Here is an 18,322-nt window from a genome sequence, read left to right as displayed (position 1 = left end):
TGGTTTAACAATCTCATCACAAGAGCAGACTGAAGTTCTTCACTGACCCAATTATGGGTCCAAATCCTGATTGAGGTGATGGAAACATATATCACCACAGCAGAGGTAGTTTCATTTTTTTTCCCCTACAAAATTAATTATATTTAGCAGACCTAAATGCTAATATTAAAAACATGTATAAATTGTGATATTAAACTTAATTTTGACTACTGCTACTTTCTACAAACTTACTAGTGCCATTCATCTTTATTTACTGATATGCACACAGACAGACAGATACAGATGCAGACACACACAAATACTTAACAGCAAGTATTAGTAACGCTAATGCAGCCTGCAGCTGATTGCATTCACTAGAATAGGAATGAACAAGTGTTTGCTTAGCTTGCTAATTAGAAGAGATTTACAGACTTTAGGATAAATAGAGCATGCAAAATGTTGGAATTAAACTCCATTTTTTTTTTTTTTAAATAACACCAGGATTCCCCTTGACTTTTAATGAAGTCTTGGGGGTGTGTGTGTGTGTAAATCAGGCGTTGAGTGTTCAAAGAATAGAAAATACAGATAAGTTCTAGTGACCTGCTGAATCAACTTTATCTGTGAGCACTGGAGCAAGTGTGAATGAGTATAGGCAGTGATGATATTAAAATTTCATTGTGTTGAAAGAAAAATTATACAAATACAGAGCAAACCAGAACAGTTACTGTGGATGTGTTAGAGTAAAGCTGAAATGACAGAACTGTATCGCTATGGTGATTGTTAAAGCACTTTACTCTCCCCCCCTGCTCCCCGCCCCAACGAATTCAGTTATTTCACATTTCAAAGATGGAGTTGCCTGACCATGGACTATCTTATTTTCTATAATGCTGTACAGCATCTCAGTGTAACAGGGTATTATTTCTTGTCTGTAAGGCCTAGGTAGGACCATGCTACAAATAAACAACATAACCTGGAAACTAACCAATATAAACAACGTAAAAAAGGAAAAAAATAAAGTAAAAAAAATAGGTACCAAGGAAAACAGTACACAAGGTTAATATATACTCAATATTTAATACTGAAGATCTGACAGTACGTTACACTGCATACTGTCACTAGCACATAACCACAATATTCCAGACTCAGTACTGGAATCAACCCTTCCGAGAAGCTGACATCTCATCTATGTGGTGCTGGATCCACTCAAGATACTGACTAACCTTGGTGTAGACTCCAAATTTCTCCTTTCTTCCACAGCCTTCACCCCAGCTCACCAGTCCTACCAAAAACCAAGTATCCTTATATTTAGTGATCATAGGGCCTCCACTGTCCCCACTGCAGGAATCTTTTCTGTCTCCTAAGCTGCCAGCACACAGCATGTTGTCAGAGATAGCAGATCTCATTGCCTGAGCGCACTCATTCCGCGGAACCATGGGGATTTGAATATAACTGAGGAGAGTAGAGAAATTCTGTTTAACATCAGTTGTGCTGCCCCAGCCAGTTACCACCATCTGCTTCCCAGTTCTTGTCAGCTCCTGTTCTGCCAGGTCGCGGGTGGGAAGACAGATGGGGAGCGCGTATTTGTTATATATCACGGGCTCAGCCAAGTGCAGCATGGCTATGTCATTGTCAGAGGTTGTCTTGGTGTAATTTTTGTGGCTCACATGTTTATCAACCCAAATGGTTTGCTCGTCTGGCTCAGTACGGAAACGGTGGAATTTACCTGGAAGAACAAACAAGAAGATGACAGATGCTATTGAACCCTCCTTCACCTTGAACACCAAGACATTTGGATTACATTGCACTTTAGGACTGTACTTACATTTTTACTTCTAATACAGATATTTGTTCATTTTACATTCTAGGTTAACAGTGTCATTACTAGATGGACAAATCTGTAAACTTTCCACATTTACCTAAATCATGAATACACACAATACTAAATGAATTGGTATCCTACAGGTATGGTCATCAGCTGAGAAACTGAAATGCCTGTGTATTGCCCTGTTGTGTTGATATTACAGTACTCTTGTGTAGCTTGAGAGGTCGTCTTCAGGAGGAAAACGATCTTCTTGGACTCAGCACTAAAAGCTAGGAGAGCAAGTACACAGCAAAGCCAGACACTTACAACAGTCCTTGAGCTTTATGCTGTATAACCAGTCCCTGACACTGAACTTCAGGATTTATAAGATAAAGGTAAGACTATTCCTTTCTGAAATCTTAGATCTGTATTTTAAGGAATTCCTGACTACTTAAGACTTCTTGGCTGTTATTTTTGCTACGTGATCATGGCCACTTTGTAGGACAAGCAGTTATGGAACAGTAAGCAGGAAACTAAGCTGAAAAGTCAGAAAGGCAAGAACAAGTCACTTGTGATACACTGGAGAAGACAGAAGCAGATCTCTGATAGGATGTGAAGTGATAGCCCCAAGACTAATTATCAGTGACCATCACATTTCTGAACTGTGCTGTTGGTTAATTTAAGCTTCGTATCAAGGCCTACTTCGGTATGTGCTTGATAAAAACGCTTCTTTGGAGAACTGTCCGTTATGTGCATTCGAGCTGCAGGCAGGCACACATCCAAGCACACGAGGTGACAGGACATCCGGGCTGACACCTCACCTCTGCCCATGCTGCATATCTGTGACAGAAGCGTCCTTTCCTTTTTGGTCTGTGTGTGTGTTGGAAGTTGCTCTTTATCACCATCTTTTCAAATGTGTGCTTCACAATACCACCCTTCAAATTTGTTCCCCCCCCTTTTTTTAACTTTTGCCTTCTTTCAGCCTTATTTGAATCCCTCCAGATACAAACTCTAAAGCCAAGTTGCTCTCAGTTTGCATGACCAAGGTCTTCTGAAGTCACTTCCTTCAGTGGAAGCTCCCCTGTGCTTGAACCTGTCAACGAGGTATTGCAGCTGCTTGGGGGTTTTATGCAAAGAGTGAGTGCCCTTCAAACACAGGGACTTTATGATCCACAGTAGTTCCAGAAATAGATTTTCAAAAGACCCCTTATGTCCGGCTTTGGATCTTGGACTTCCAGACCAATTATTGCTGAGTCTCTCCTCTTGCTCCTCTGCCACCAGCCAATGGACACTTCATACATGGCCACAGCAGACAGCAGATGGCTGAAACTGCTCTGATGTGCACCTGTAATTAATATCAGAGCCTGAAGGACTTGCTATTGTCAAGCCAACACTCACAGATCTGTTTTTTCTGCTATCACGACCTCTCTTCTTTGTGGTAACAGTGTCTGTAGCACCTTTGGACCACATTTGCTTGCCACCCACTCTGTGGCTGGGAGCTGACTGGCAGATAAGGGGCAGGGGTGTATTCCTATCTTCACAGATACAAAACTGCTTTAGGCCTCAGAAATAACTCTGGACTCAAACACGGTCAGATCATCCCCTCCAAGGAAGGCAGTTCAGTTGTGTAGCAGCACACTCTGCTAGGCTTCCCATGCTCTGCACACAAGCATGGCCACGAACCGCCTGTATCCCGAGACACCTATGAACAAGCAGGTAACAACTTCTGCATGGTACTACTGTGGTGACAGCTCCTCCTGCCCCAGCTCGGGAGAAGACCCTTCTGTCTTCTGGTTGTGAATACTTCCTTTCTCAGTTGAGTTATCTGGTTCAACAGTTTCAAAGTCCAGAAGTCCTACCCACACCTGGATGTACTGAAGCTAGAGACTGTGTGAAATACATCTAGTTCCTTCTACACAATAAGGAGCATCATAATCTGGTTGCTGGCAGAAAAATAATAACTATGAAGTTCTACATAAACAAGGAAGTGTGAGACCTGTTCTCTGAAGGGAGAGACAGTGTTTTGAATTGAATCATTACATTCACCTATCTGCTCTATTTTCTTGGAGCTCTGAACACACTTCTGGATGCTCTCAAGCTGGAGATGTGGGAGCAAGAGCAACTAAGAGAAAAACTGGGCTGTTCTCAAATCCATCTTCCAAAACTTCAGCTACTCCGAGATCTAACTTTTCACTTCAGACACTAAAAATCCACACGAGTCCTGCTACAAGACTACTCTCTTAGCTCACAGGTGCAAACCCAGATGTGAGCTTCCCCTCCAGTTTTGCTGTTGTGCGTGGCAAACAAAGAGCTGCAGCGGGACGAGTCCGGAGCAGCGCTGGTGTCCCAGCCTCAGAGAGGCAGGTTGCATATCACCTCTGCAGTCACAGTATGAACACCACCATGTAGAAGGACAACCATGTGATGTTAGCTGGATTTTAAAAAGGTTCTCTTCTGCTTGACCTGGAGTATCATTTGAAGAAGAATCTCCTTTCTCTTGCTGAAGTCACCTCAGTCCTGCACACAAACCCCCATACCACAGTAAAGGACCCTTCTTTCCTTTCCATCTCACCACAGCACTATTGCTCAAGGCTGAATGAGAAGCGTTCTCATCTCAGGCATCACAACTCTCAGTCCATGACCACACACTTGCTTCCTCCTCTGTTAATAAGGAAGGTCTTTTGGGCAGCTAGGAGAGTGAGAGAAATTTGAGCCTCTATTGCTGATCACCCTTACACTATAAATTACTCTGCATACTCACCCCAAATCTATGTGCAAGTTGTCATTTCAGCCAAAAAAAAATATCTTCTCAAATCAGGGTTCTCAAGTGCTGACACTTTTCTTCACCCACAGAAAAGCACTTTTTATTTGGACAGCACGGGACTCTCTTGACAGATCCCACCCCTTCTTTCTTTGCTGCAGAGACCTCTGGGCACGGCTATCCCAGCTGAAAGCTCGTCAGACTGCACAGGTCTCTACCAAGCCCTGCAGTACAAGGCCAGAGTGTAATTTAAGTGCAGCCTCAATACTTCCCCTAGTTACCATTAAATTTAGTAATTTAAGTGCAGCCTCAATACTTCCCCTAGTTACCATTTCCCCTGCTCACCTATCTTCAAGTTACACTCAAAGCTACATCTAGCACTGAAGAGCATTCAGACACCACATCTGACAGTTGCTTGTCCCCTAAAACATTCCAAGATCCTTCACCGAGCAAACTGCACAGGTTTCTTCTTCTTGGACCCCACTAAAACAAAATAGACATGTTGGCAATCACTTAAAAGGGAAGATTACTTGCTAGCTAGTGGAAGTGCTTGGAGATAAGTAGTTTGTATACAATTTCCAAACTACCACAGGCACTTCTACTCTGATGTCCCTCTGTGGAAAAGGTGGATATTCTGGCACTAAGAGGACCCAAGGCTTTTAAATTCTTCCTTTATGTTGAACAACGGAGGATGTATATAAACACATCCTTCTGTATGTGCCTTATTGTCTCTGTTCTCAAACATATGTGCATCCACAGTGTATATGGAACACACATACAGACAATATATTTCCAAGGCTATGTCTACAGACAATATATTTGCAAGTTTCCACAAATAGTCGGAACAACCTATCTTTTCACTAACAGAGAAAGAAAGTTGAGCTCTTATGCTTCTGTCACCAATGGTGGATAGAAAACATAATCACACACACACACACAAAAATCTACTTAAGTGTGAAAAGAACACTAATTATTGTTGCCTGTTAATGCAGGAGCAGTACTGTACTTGACAGATTTTCTCATGCTTAAGAGCAGCAGTGCCAGTAAAGGCAGTGGTGCCATTCTGCAGCACCACCCCTCCTTCTCTACTGAAAGTCTCTTAAATAGTGGTGTTCAAATGTATGAAAAGGCAGAAAGAGGGACTGTGACATTCTCCTCCTGGGATCAGGACTTTTTGGGGGGTATTGGGATGACCCTGAATATTTGCATCACCAGAAAAACACCAGCAGAAGGGACCAAGTCTTTCTACTTTATAGACAATCACCTGTGCTCAGAAGACATCAGCTCACCTCCACAGTAAGGTTGATAGTGGCTCAAGTTAAATTAAGACTTTTACCAAACTTTTTTATTTTGTGCTAAGGTGCATATTAAACATTTCCTAGACAACCTACTCCTACAGCCAAGGACTTTTGTCTTCATAACATGCTAGTCTTTCTCCTAAGATGATAAACCTTGGGAATGAAAGTTATATTTAGAAAAACAGGGACAGGGTTTTTTTTTCCATACCGAGTCTTACTTTGATCCCCTCTTGTGCCTCAGTGCAGTGTGCTGCCGTTAGGACCCAAGATGGATGGATGAGAACACCCCCACACAGAAATCTCCCTTTGATATTTTGCAGCATAATCTGAAACAAAAAAAGAGAGGTCTGACACTGCATGGATGGAACATGGTTCACAAAGTATTGTACACATTCTTCTTTGTGGTTGCAAAATGCCCAGATGCATCAAGCACCAAAGCATGTCACATTCATTGAAGCCAAAGCTCTACAGTGGGACAAAATCAGCATGAATAAAGACTCTGTGGAACATCTACAAAAAAGTTTTGAATATTCTTCCTGAATGAGGGCTGGCTTCATCCACATCAGCGTGGGATGATGTTGGTCACTGCGAAGAAGCACTTTGGTAGTTCAAAACTTTGAAATACCCTCCTTCAAATGAGGGGGTTCTTGTGTCCATAGCACACCAGAGACAGTGTGTCATCTCAGGCTGCAATTCTCATGCTTTGGTGTAAAAGGGCCTTTAATGACAAAGAGAACCAGGCCCTGATTATATGCATTCACTAGTTCCATGATAAGCTCTGTGAGGTCTCTCCTTTCCCTGTGATGTCCCAACCTGCTCTGTAAAGCTACAGCATATTTTGCTGATTAAATCTGCTCACTTGAATTTATGACATATGAGGCTTGTAAGAGCAGATCCATGCAGAAAGGGGAGAAGATTACCTCACACTCCCACCATAAGGCTGTCAGAGTAGCTGGAGCACACAGCATGAGCTGCAGTGACTAAGTGGCCTTCCCCAGAATGGAGCAAGAGAGTCACCACTGTCCTCTCTCTTGACATTGTTGGCAAGGTAAGGTAAAAAACTTGGTAGCAGTGACAAGGTGAAGAGTCCTATTTTTTCCTGTTACTCCAACTTTTAGGTTGCTTTGAAAAAGCTAAGCTAAGGTAATCTTAGCTTCACGTGACACTACCCCTAGTAATGTAGGAGCCTTTCTGGAGCAGCTGGGCAGGCAGAGCTGTTTGGGAAAAGCCTGAACTATTTGTGGTGAAAAAATCTTTTCTTCTTACCTGCCAAGGGCTGTCTCCCCTTCTTCCTACTTTTCCTTCGATGAGCCGAATATTGAATCCTGCTTTGGGTTCAATGTAGTCCATTTTCACTCTTCCGCAAGGGAACTCCACTACAGAGATGCAGAGCAGTTAACTAGCAAAGACCAGAGCACCCAGTACACAATGTTTTTCTAAAGCATCCCCTCCATCTCTCTAATCCAGGCAATACTATTCAGTGGCTTCATGGAAATCCCTCAGTGCTTTGCAGAGGAAGTGGTTTCCTGTCTCCGTGAGGCAAACACAGGTTAAAGGCCATAAAGCGGGTATGGATTTGGGAAATGCAGGTACAGTTACTGTGCATGAAATGGACGTTTTGAGAACCAGTACAAAGCACACTGCAGACAATTCTCCCATAAAACCCTCCTACTTCACGTTTGAATAATCCTCTTTCAAATCAGAACTACTAACATCCTCCTCTTACCTACAGGCTTGCACATGGTATGGTCACTCATCAGCTGATACCCAGAGGCACAGCTGCAAGAGCGGTACTGCTTGGCAGGGTCATCCCTACAGAAATGTTCACATCCACCATTATTGACAGAACAGTTGGTGTATTTCACCTCTGCGGAAAAAATGAACAGCAAGAGAGACATGAGAAGTTGGAAAGCCAAAGAGCCACAGGAAGATGAAGTGGCAAAATTACATTGTGATTCAAGTGAGCAACAGCTGACAAAGGATTTGGGATGACAGTTTTGGACTTTAATGGCACTCAGGCCCTGAGACAGCAAACAGTCCTTGGTTTAGAGTAAGGCAGTGGGGATCTGGAGAAAATAGAGATTACTGTTAGGGCAGGTAGACTGGAGAACAGAAAATTCACTCACAGTGCAAGTCAGACAATTCATCCCTAAATATGCTATCCAGCTTTTGTCCCAGGAAGAAACTGTCACAGTAATGACAATCAAATATTTGCAGTGGATTGTCTTTTCCCCTGTACTGCAAAAAAATCCACCATCATCCCTGTGCAGACAGTTCTAAAGTAACTGAAAACTCCACTTTACAGAATTATTTCCAGTATTTTTGTAAGATTTAGACATCTCAGATCTTCAAAACTCTCCCATGGCAACACAAATAATGCAGATAATCCTTTTACCACATCATGAAGCAAAAGAGAAATCACATTAGTAAAGAAAGTAATATACTGTGGAATGACAAAAGTATCGATCCCTATTACACAGAGATCCCTGTCACAAAGAATGTTACTTGATAGTGGAGCATTACCATAATTGCACAACGCCCCCTCCCAGCCTTTGTTACAGATGCAGGAAAATTCTCCAATATTGTCCTTGCAGATCCCATTGGAACAAGGCTGTGTGTCACACTGATCTCCATCTAAAACAGAGACAGAAAAACTCAGTCCCTGAATCATACAGAGCTCACAGATTGAACATTAAGACGAACAAACCCTCCCCAGATTCCCAAGCATCATTCATGGTTTTTGCCACTGATCCATGACACCTCCATGGTGCTGGCCCACAGACAGGGGTATTTGTTTGGGTTCTGAATGATAGCTGTAGAGTGAGTGGAGAGGGCAGAAGGGGAAGAAAGAGAAAAACCTGATGCAGACAGGACAGAGGTGGAAGTGAAGAGCAGGCATGGGGCTCCTCTTCGGACCATGTCAGGCAGGGTTAGATCATCAGAAAGCACTTTTGACCAGTGCCTTAGCTGTGGGGACATAACTGATGATTGGCACAGATGCACTTCAAGTTTTTTAGGAAGGTTGTTCGTATGATAGAACAGGAAAACATTCTTTGCACAACCCATTTAAGAGAGAATGAGTATGTGATACATGGCAACATGAAGGCTAAATGCGAGTTACGCTTGAGAGAACAAAGAGGAGCGATTAGGAAAGTCTTTTACTTACCTACATACTTGGTCCAAAAATCTAGCTGTGGAAAAACAAAACTTAAATTAAGACTAGAAGTGCCTTTTAACAAGTGAGGGATATAAAGTGTACGATGGTCTTGGACAACAGAGCACAGAACTCCAGTCAACAGCATCAGTCTCATTTTTCTTGACAGTATAATGACTGGTACTACAAACCAACAAAACTGGCCAACCTGGATGTTCATGTATTGCCCATACTCAGCACAGATCCCCTGCTCTGCTTGAACATCCCCCAGCACCACAACCCCCCAACATCCCTACAGCTTCTCTGTTTTCTTGTCACTTACTGCCAGGTAGGTGACCTGTGTTACTGAGTGCAGTTAATCTGTGCCCAGTTAGACAAGACGTGGGCATTGTGAAGGCAGACCCCACTCCACTCTGGGGTCTGAGGGACAGCAAGGACTGGTTCATCCTATCTGGCAAGCCTACTCTGCTTAACAGGGCAAGCAAAAGTCCAAACCAACACAATGACTGGGTGTAGGAAGGGGCAGTAATCAGTGATGTTGACAATAAAAGTACTGTCCAATTGAAAATACGAGGTTTGGAGAAGGACAGAGAACCTACCGATGAGAGAAATGTTTGTCAGGCACAGGTGGGAGACCTGGGAATACAGCAAAAGGCAGCCAGGGCTGGCAAATGGACAACAGAGGGCAAAGGACTGGAAGAACTGCAAAAAACCCCATGGCAGCAGGAATAGCCAATAGGGTCAAGCAAGGATTGGGATTACTCGACCGGGATCGAAACCCCACAGTTAGGCTTCCTGGGGCATGCATGAGCAGCCAAGTTTTGTGGCCTATACAGGTGGTAACGACAATCACTGTACAAAATTACATCCAAAACCATGCCTACACTTCAGGAGTCAGGAGTGCTGCATGTTCAGTGCTGACAGCAAGATCTCCTATGCCTGGGACTGCAATACTTTCAGAAAATGGTTGAGTCCCACATTCATCCTTAAAAAAACAACTTACTGTTCTTTCCCTGGTTTCAAATATCTCACTGGCCTCCTCAAAGTCACACTTCTCTTCATTGCACTCACGCTCCAGAGAGCCCGGTTTGAGCTCCTCCAGAAAAGAGTTTGCTCGCTTCTGAATTTTCAGGACTTGGTTTGCATCTTTATCACTGTAAAATACTGGAAGCAAAAATGTGAAACCACAGGGAAGGAAAAGACCTGGCTGAAAACTGGTGGTGGTCCTTCCCGAAGGACACTTACCAGAGCAATAGCCCCTGTCTAGCACAGCAAGAGAGCCTGCCCCAGGATGGGCTGTCAGTGCCGTGCTGCAGAAGCAAGGTCCAGCCTCTGCTCTGGGGTACTCGGACAGCTCGCAGGGCTCATGAGGGCTGCAGCCAAGGCAGCCGTCGTGGCCCAGCACTGTGTCTGTCAGCCTCTGCTAGATGAATTAAACCCCCCCGATGGGAACGATTCCAGCCACTCCCTGTGACTGACAGAGGAGCAGGAAATGCATCTGTAGTGATTGCAAAAGGGTGAAGAGCATTTCTAAAATGAAAACTTACTTGAGGTACTACAGACTCGTGAAGAGCAGGCAGCCAGCAGCACCCCTATGGTGACGAGCTTCCACATAGTGCAGCAGGAGTCACCTAAAGAAGAGAAGGCAGGTGTGAAGGGGAGCGCACTGCTGAGCTGTGGCATGACCCCCGTGCTGCAGTTAGTTTCTATTCAGACAGATCAGCTAGCTCCTTTAATTTGTTTTCCTCAGAGCAGCTCCCTCACTGAATGCTGTGTTGTGTCCTGACTTTCTCTGATTCCAGCCCCAAAGCAGCCATTCATTAGAGGCCCTCCAGACAGGTTTGCTAGTTCCTTTTAACCCATCATCAGCTCTCCCAGAACACTTCTTGTCTGCCCTGCCATCCTCCCCTTGTCACCGGACATTTTTGACAAGCTTTATGCTTCATTAAAGCAAGCTGTACTTTGAAATCCTGAATAATACAATACTTTAGAAGCACTTACTGCTTTATTCAGTGTGAATCAGCGTGATCTATTCTTCCACCATGAGCTCTGCTGGAACTTAGTTAATCCATAACTTCAGATATTTACTCTTTGGAGTGACATGAAGTGCTTTCTTTTTTAGTCATTAAGCAAACAGTGCTCAGGGGAAGCTTGACAATTTACCCGCATGCAGGAGAAAAGTGAAACAGTTGGGGCATCCACTCTGCCTTTTTTTTTTTTTTTTTTCTCTTTTGATTCTCTGGCAAGTAGAAATGGTTATACTTAGTTTGTAAGTGTAACCACCCAGTGCTGAGATCTCTTGAGAGATCCTCCCACCTTCTCACAGCATGCAATCACCCAAAAGGGACACACATTACTATTTTTAAGAGCCCTCCCACTTTACTTTCTCATCGAAGGTTCCACCACAAAACAGCCAAGGCAACTAAGCCCCCTTACAGCCACCAGCAGGCTGTGCCTGCCCCATCAGCTGCCTGCTGCCAGGGCAAGAAGCTTGTACCAGCATGCTGCATCTTTTGGTGTACTGGATTAGCTCTCATCAACGCAAAATCTTCTATTGAATTTTAAACATTTTAGAGAAAAAATACAATCCTTTTCAGAAGTTTTTCTGCATCAGAGATGGTACGAACCAACACGTCCCCCTTCTCGGAAAGCAGTTTGTGCAGCAACACCTCTGAGAGCTGTACAGCGTGTGATACCTTCATGCGAATTACCTCTGCAACTGTGTGTCCTTGGGGTCCTTCATCGGGGAAAGTGCCACTGGGTGCCAGGAAAAGGTGGGCCGCCCCCCAGGATCTCGGCTCATGTCCAGTAACACTTTTTAGGGGAGTTCTGACTTCTTACAAAACTTTTTTTTCTTTTTCCCTTACAAACTTGACCATGGACTTTCCTGAAAACAAGCTCTCTTTAAACAAAGGTTTCAAAGTTCATCAGTCTGGGACTTGGGCTAAAAAAAAAAAAAAAAGATTGCGGCATCCAAAATCACAGTTGAGGAAGATGTGTGCACTGCAAAACACTGCTGATATATTCTTTATCCTCAATTCAGCCATTCAGCAAGAAAATTTCAGCTGACGATAATGGTAACAGATTTTTGCTGAAAATAAAGTTTACGAAACACACCTGAAGACAGGAAACATAAAATAGGAAATCTAAAAAGAAACAAGTGTAGTACCATGTATACCATGTATTACTCACAACATTTGTAGCTGCCCCGGCTATCTAGAAATAGCACTTCACTACCATATAGATTACATGGTTTTGAATATACTTTTGTCTCTAAGATTTGGTATCAATTGGAAATTTAGGACACGCACATCAACTGCCAACCTCAAACATCTAAACCAGTATGTCAGCCTCCTAAAAAACTAAACCTATACCTATATGCACAAAGAATGAACTTAGTTCTACATCAACCCTTGTGTTTTGGGGGCTTTATATTCTTGCTTTCCCATTTCTCTTGCTACTGCAGTGCAGAAATACACACTTTCAAAGCCAGTGCTTAGGCTCTCAGGTAACGATAATCCCCAGGTGCAGGGGACTGAAGAAAATATGTTCTAGGATACTTCAAGATCTGCCCAGCTTTGCATGCCAGGGAACCATTTCAATCTAAACAATTACAGTGTTGGGCTCACTACTTTCTAGTTCACCTTCATTAATAGTGATTTTTCTGAGGAGGTCTAGAAGAGGGTAAAGAGGAGAAAACAGAAAAACTTCACGAAAGATTGGCAAAACAGAGGCTCCACGTCATTTGAATTAACACTTTGGAGAGTTCTGATTCACAGTATGTTATGAACAGGTATTAATAATCAAATGAAATCACCTCCCTGAAGTAAGAAAGTATCATGGATGATCTTTCAAATTTCACAGCTTAAAGATATCCTGAACACACCAGACTGTGCACTTTGTTCTTTTTTCCCCTGTGTATAAAAACATCAAATGCTTTGGTTTTGCCTCTTCTACAGGAAAGCTTCTGGAAAACTCTCAAATGTGTTCTCTGCCTTTAGCTTCTTAGCCAGGAATGATGAATCACTCCTCTTGAATTTTTCTAAATTGAAATTATAATTTAAACTGTAATTTTCCATAAATTTAGGCAGATGTAACTTTTGATAGACAGGGGAACTGAGGCAGCAGAGCTACAAGGCCTCAAACCCCACAGCTTTTCAGCAATCAATCTCATGTTGCATCCATCAGTTCTTCCTACCTCACCATAACAGCTTTTAATTTGAAACAAATCTGAATAATTCACTGAGCAATAAAAGAACTAAGCCTACTTCCTATATGCACAATGGAGCCTCTTCCTGCTAGAGCACTACCAAGGTCCCCCTCTCATCCTGGGTACTAATTTCTTGCAAGACTTGTAGAAATGTAATGTTCTGTGAGCCCCGTGAACCACCTGAGACAGTAAGTTCCAAACAGGCATTAAAAGGGTTAAGACAGGCTGATACACGTGGCACCAGACAAACCATACTCTTGCTTCCCTAGGGCACCAAGCTGAAGTATTAGTCTCCTTGGGCTACGCTTCTTAAAAAAAAAGGTCCTTGGAGGCCAGTTTTGCACTGCTCACCCATGAGAACAGAAACATCTCTCTGTGGGCAGCCTGTGGCAGCTCAGAGCGTGTCCTCAGCAGGCTGCCGGGGACTGCTGCTGTGAATGCTCCAACTCCTGTTTCCAATACAGCCCGTCTGCCAACCTGCTCATAAAAGACAAGAACCCAGAAATTGTCCCCTTCCTTGTTGCCCTTATGAAAAGCTATATGCTTTTCTGACTTGTATTTTACCCCGAAGTCAACAAAAGTGGTGTGTCTTTTAGGTCATATGCAAACTCCTCTACCTCTTCCTTTGCTGTGAAAACAAAAACTTGTACCTTCCAGGTCACTTGGTAAGCCAGCAAAATGCTGGAACTTCAGAAAGAAGTTGCTAGAGAACTGCTGTGTATCTTTTAGCTGACATTAACACAAAATGTCACTTTCCGTGGTCTTGGAATCTCTTCATTCTGCCCAGGTGAGAATCAAACATCTCAAGGTGCTCAAGAGCCAGCTGGTGGGTGCACAGTTATTCATCCCAACCAGGCACAGCAGCCAAACAAAGGATTTACCTTATGGCTCTGAAGCTGCTTTACAGGTAAGGAATGACAGGGCTTCTTCTAAACCTGTTCATTTCCAGTGCTGCCCATTCAGTGGGAGATTTCCTCAACTTCTCCTTAGCTCTCCTGACGCTTTACACTGTATTAAAAAAACCAAACACATTAAAAAACCCAAGCCAACACCACATAGGATAATGGCAATAGCAGCAAAATACATTTTTTTAAAAAAAACCCATTGGTATTTTGCAAGGTCTTTACAGCACACGTCTCCAAATCCACTCCGTCCTCCTAAGAATTCATTAGATAATTATCAATCAAACCAAGAGGAAGGCAGCCCTGAGCAGGTCTGATATCCCAGTAGTGATAAACTGAGCTGGGTGGAGAGTTTCTTGCTATTGGCCTCTGCCACATGAATAAAAAAAAGACCAAAACAAATTACCTGCATCAGAGGAGTAAGCATATCTTCTGTCTCTCTACTGCTGCTTTCTCTGCATTTCAGTAGCGCTACTTAATGCAGAGCCCAGCACTCAGGTTCGGGGTGTGTGTATGAGCAAAAGCACTAATTTTTCTTCTCTCCTTATTACTAGGACTAGGTAACCAACAATTTAATGATCAATTTCACCATTTCTCTTGCAACAGTATATAACATTACTAGGATTTCTTATGTTCCCATCACATAAACTGTTCTTTCCATACGAAGCAATTCAAGTTTAACGATCAAGTACAAAGGCCTTTTTCACATTGAAGATATTCACAAACATTCTAAGTTACTTTCCATTTACTTTGCAACAGTTACTATGGAACTCTACAACCATCCTCACAGTTTAAATTGATGTGCTGAAAGTTTCTTGTCAGCATCTTACAAATGCATCAATCTGTACAGATAGAAGAGAAAGCTCATCACAGTCTGATCCATGATCTGCTTGCCCAAACATCTCCAAATCTTTTAGCTTCAAGTTTGCATTACATGAGAAAATTGATTTCTCCCACATTTTTGTAAATGCACTTTCACTTATTCCAGTTACAATATATACTGCCTGCAATAAATGGCACAGAGGACCAAGTGGAGTAGAGAAAGAACTTCCTCTGTCTCTCATCACGGCACTACACCACCGTGACCAGGAAGATGTGGTCACACCACAGCACCCAGTGAGAGGTAACTAACAAACAACCTGCTGAGTTTCTGTGAGCATCTTCCCATCTAGCTGTGGGTTTGCAGACAGTGGAGCTATGGATCAGGACAAGCAGCAGTAGAACCAGCAGGTTTAAAACATCTTTTGTTCACTGCAGAGATACAGCTAATAAAAATAAACTATATGATGTCTTCTACTCTATGTCAATTAAACCAATGCAAAGAAATGCTACAAAACTGATCTACAACAATCACATTTACCATTTCACTCCTCTGTAAGGAACAGCTCTGAACTTCCAATGCAACTCATTTTATCACAGCACAGATTTTTATTAGCTGGTTCCCACCAGACGGGCACTGCAGCCCTCTCACACAAGGAAATCAGTAACAGAGAATCTTTACTGGAAGCTCAGAAACATGTTTACTTTATATACAAGAAAAACTTATTTACAACAATCAACAGTAAACTATGTACAAAAAAAATACAAGAGACATTTCCATGGTAATCACTGTATAAATTAACACAATAAATAGGAGGGAAGCAGGTCCCATTCTTAAGGCACAAAACCTTCTTCCCAAGACTGTACAGGGATTCACTTGCTTCCCTATGCTTTTAACAGGATCACAGGAATGGCGGGGAGACCCCTGAGGAACAACGGTCAGTGGATGATGATACAGACATGCAGTCACTGCTGACAGTTGTAGAAAAACATCGCTTTTCATCCTTTCTTTTTTTTTTTTCTTTTTACAGTACACACATCTTAAGATACAAAATATTTTGTGTAAACAGTCTGTTTTCAAATCACATAGAGAGTATGCACATTTTTAAATAATACTAAAACAATGAACAAAGCTTTCCACACGATTTGGGTGCAGAAACGTTCCCAGGACTGACACTGAAGGCCTCGGCAGAGCTGGAGGCTCCCAGGTGCCCGGCTCATCCAGGCGCCAAGCGGTGCTGCAGAGCCGGCTCCTGCCGCAGTGGGGTACGCACGCTCTCAGCGCCAAGATCCCCCAAGCAACCCCAGAAAGGCTGCGTTAGCACTAACAGCCCTCCCGAAGGTAGCCCACAGCAGGATGTGGCTGACAGCCGCTTCACCGGCCAAACCTCCCTCGAGTCTCCATTGCATACAATCCCACTGAACCGAAACATCATAACACAGGGTATGTTATTCCCCAGAATCTGCCATTAAATATCCAGGGCAGTGCTAGAACGTGAGGCAACGTACTGAAACCTCTGCCGAGCAGAAACTGGATGCCCAGTTCACTGCAGACACTGCCCCAGCATCACTGCCAAGGGTGAGGGATGATAAACAGTGCTGCACGGCTTTCACATGAGTAATGGTTTTTGAGAGACTAAACATAGGTGTGATATGTGCAGTTCTAGCTTCTCTCAAGCTGGTGTTTTACCTGAGACTGCAGGAGAGTCTCTTTTTTGGCAAAGCAGCAGATTTTTTTACTAATTGTCTTTCCTGAGTTTCTCTCCCACAAAAAAAATTATCAGATGCCAGAAGAGGAACTCAATAACGTAGCCAAAAGTTCAACCTGGCTCCCTACTTTGCAGATAGCTCTCACTGATGTCTGACCCAAGTTGTCCTCATCTATTCACAAAATCTCTCCAACAGAAATCCGCATTATTCCCACTGAGATGCATAGAGTTATGATCCTTTTGTTAGATATAAACCTTAATATGTATTCAAAGGTACTCAGGTTAAATGTGGATCCCATTTGCTAGCTCTTAAAAGAAGGTAGAACTCCCTCCCTGCCTCTGGTAAGCAAGACAGGAATATACTGGCTACGAACCCTTTGAAAAAATGTGCACATACACAAAAAGCATCTGAACCCATCAACATGACAGATCATAAAGAAATGCAGATAAGTCTGTGCAGGCATCACCGCTCATAGCAGATGGCTAATGGCCGTCAGGCCTCTACAGATATGGCACGAATTAAGGAACATGTCTGAATCAATAAACTCTTTGGATTCCCCTGCTACTCTGCACAGGAGGAGTAGAGAGAAGCTGTTTCTACTGGGGCATGTTAATCCCCTAGGAATTATGCAAGCAAGGCAAATGCATATTGTTTATGCATCTTTAACCATGAGGTTGCCTGGAGAAACTGTGCAGCAAGAACAGCTCCTTCACCACGTACAGGAACAAACCCAGATCTCGCAGTGATCACCTGCCTTGCGCTCCCTGCTGTGCTCTCCTGGGCAGGCACACTCCCAGGGACAGGCAGCAGGCTGCACCGTACTGTCACCTGCAAGGATGGCTGCATCCTGGAGCTCTCCTTAGTGGAGGTTTCTCCTCATTCATGCAGATGCTGCTCTGTGCCTCAACAAACAAGTGGGAAAATACAGTATGTCTGCAATTCTTACTTATCTGATACCTCAGGAATTCAATAACGTAGCCAAAAGTTCAACCTGGCTCCCTACTTTGCAGATAGCTCTCACTGATGTCTGACCCAAGTTGTCCTCATCTATTCACAAAATCTCTCCAACAGAAATCCGCATTATTCCCACTGAGATGCATAGAGTTATGATCCTTTTGTTAGATATAAACCTTAATATGTATTCAAAGGCACTCAGGTTAAATGTGGATCCCATTTGCTAGCTCTTAAAAGAAGGTAGAACTCCCTCCCTGCCTCTGGTAAGCAAGACAGGAATATACTGGCTACGAACCCTTTGAAAAAATGTGCACATACACAAAAAGCATCTGAACCCATCAACATGACAGATCATAAAGAAATGCAGATAAGTCTGTGCAGGCATCACCGCTCATAGCAGATGGCTAATGGCCGTCAGGCCTCTACAGATATGGCACGAATTAAGGAACATGTCTGAATCAATAAACTCTTTGGATTCCCCTGCTACTCTGCACAGGAGGAGTAGAGAGAAGCTGTTTCTACTGGGGCATGTTAATCCCCTAGGAATTATGCAAGCAAGGCAAATGCATATTGTTTATGCATCTTTAACCATGAGGTTGCCTGGAGAAACTGTGCAGCAAGAACAGCTCCTTCACCACGTACAGGAACAAACCCAGATCTCGCAGTGATCACCTGCCTTGCGCTCCCTGCTGTGCTCTCCTGGGCAGGCACACTCCCAGGGACAGGCAGCAGGC

General features: G+C 43.3%; 1 protein-coding gene across 5 annotated transcripts; it reads right to left on the bottom strand.

Moving 5' to 3' along the window:
• Positions 1-525: 525 nt before the first annotated feature.
• LOC113483760 (vitamin K-dependent protein C-like) lies at positions 526-18,311 on the bottom strand. 5 transcript variants are annotated; one of them, XM_026855587.1, is made up of 10 exons: positions 14,085-18,311; positions 10,995-13,982; positions 10,541-10,624; positions 9,997-10,157; positions 9,006-9,030; positions 8,363-8,473; positions 7,566-7,706; positions 7,106-7,215; positions 6,048-6,165; positions 526-1,702 (listed from the first exon to the last, which is right to left on the bottom strand). In XM_026855587.1, exons 3-10 carry the CDS (start codon positions 10,605-10,607, stop codon positions 1,134-1,136), a joined length of 1,302 nt encoding a protein of 433 aa, XP_026711388.1. In that variant the 5' UTR covers positions 10,608-10,624; positions 10,995-13,982; positions 14,085-18,311; the 3' UTR covers positions 526-1,133. The 5 variants fall into 5 exon arrangements, with proteins under 5 accessions (XP_026711388.1, XP_026711389.1, XP_026711387.1 ...); XM_026855588.1 differs by having other exon boundaries at positions 10,995-13,932; XM_026855586.1 differs by having other exon boundaries at positions 10,995-14,211; positions 14,512-18,311.
• Positions 18,312-18,322: the final 11 nt, after the last annotated feature.

The sequence above is a fragment of the Athene cunicularia genome, assembly GCF_003259725.1.
Source record: "Athene cunicularia isolate RWA chromosome 9 unlocalized genomic scaffold, athCun1 chr9_part2, whole genome shotgun sequence".
NCBI classification, from domain to species: domain Eukaryota; kingdom Metazoa; phylum Chordata; class Aves; order Strigiformes; family Strigidae; genus Athene; species Athene cunicularia.
The sequence above is the reverse complement of the archived record's forward strand: the minus strand, read 5'-3'. Positions and strand labels throughout refer to the sequence as shown.

What these genes read in the sequence shown, in the direction of transcription:
- LOC113483760 (XM_026855585.1), bottom strand. Translation starts at nt 10,676, where the DNA reads ATGCCACAGCTCAGCAGTGCGCTCCCCTTCACACCTGCCTTCTCTTCT. An exon ending in TTGAAACCAGGGAAAGAACA is followed by an intron (nt 9,031 to 9,996) that starts GTAAGTTGTTTT and finishes GTTTTTCCACAG; the next exon opens with CTAGATTTTTGGACCAAGTA. An exon ending in TTTTTGGACCAAGTATGTAG is followed by an intron (nt 8,474 to 9,005) that starts GTAAGTAAAAGA and finishes TCTCTGTTTTAG; the next exon opens with ATGGAGATCAGTGTGACACA.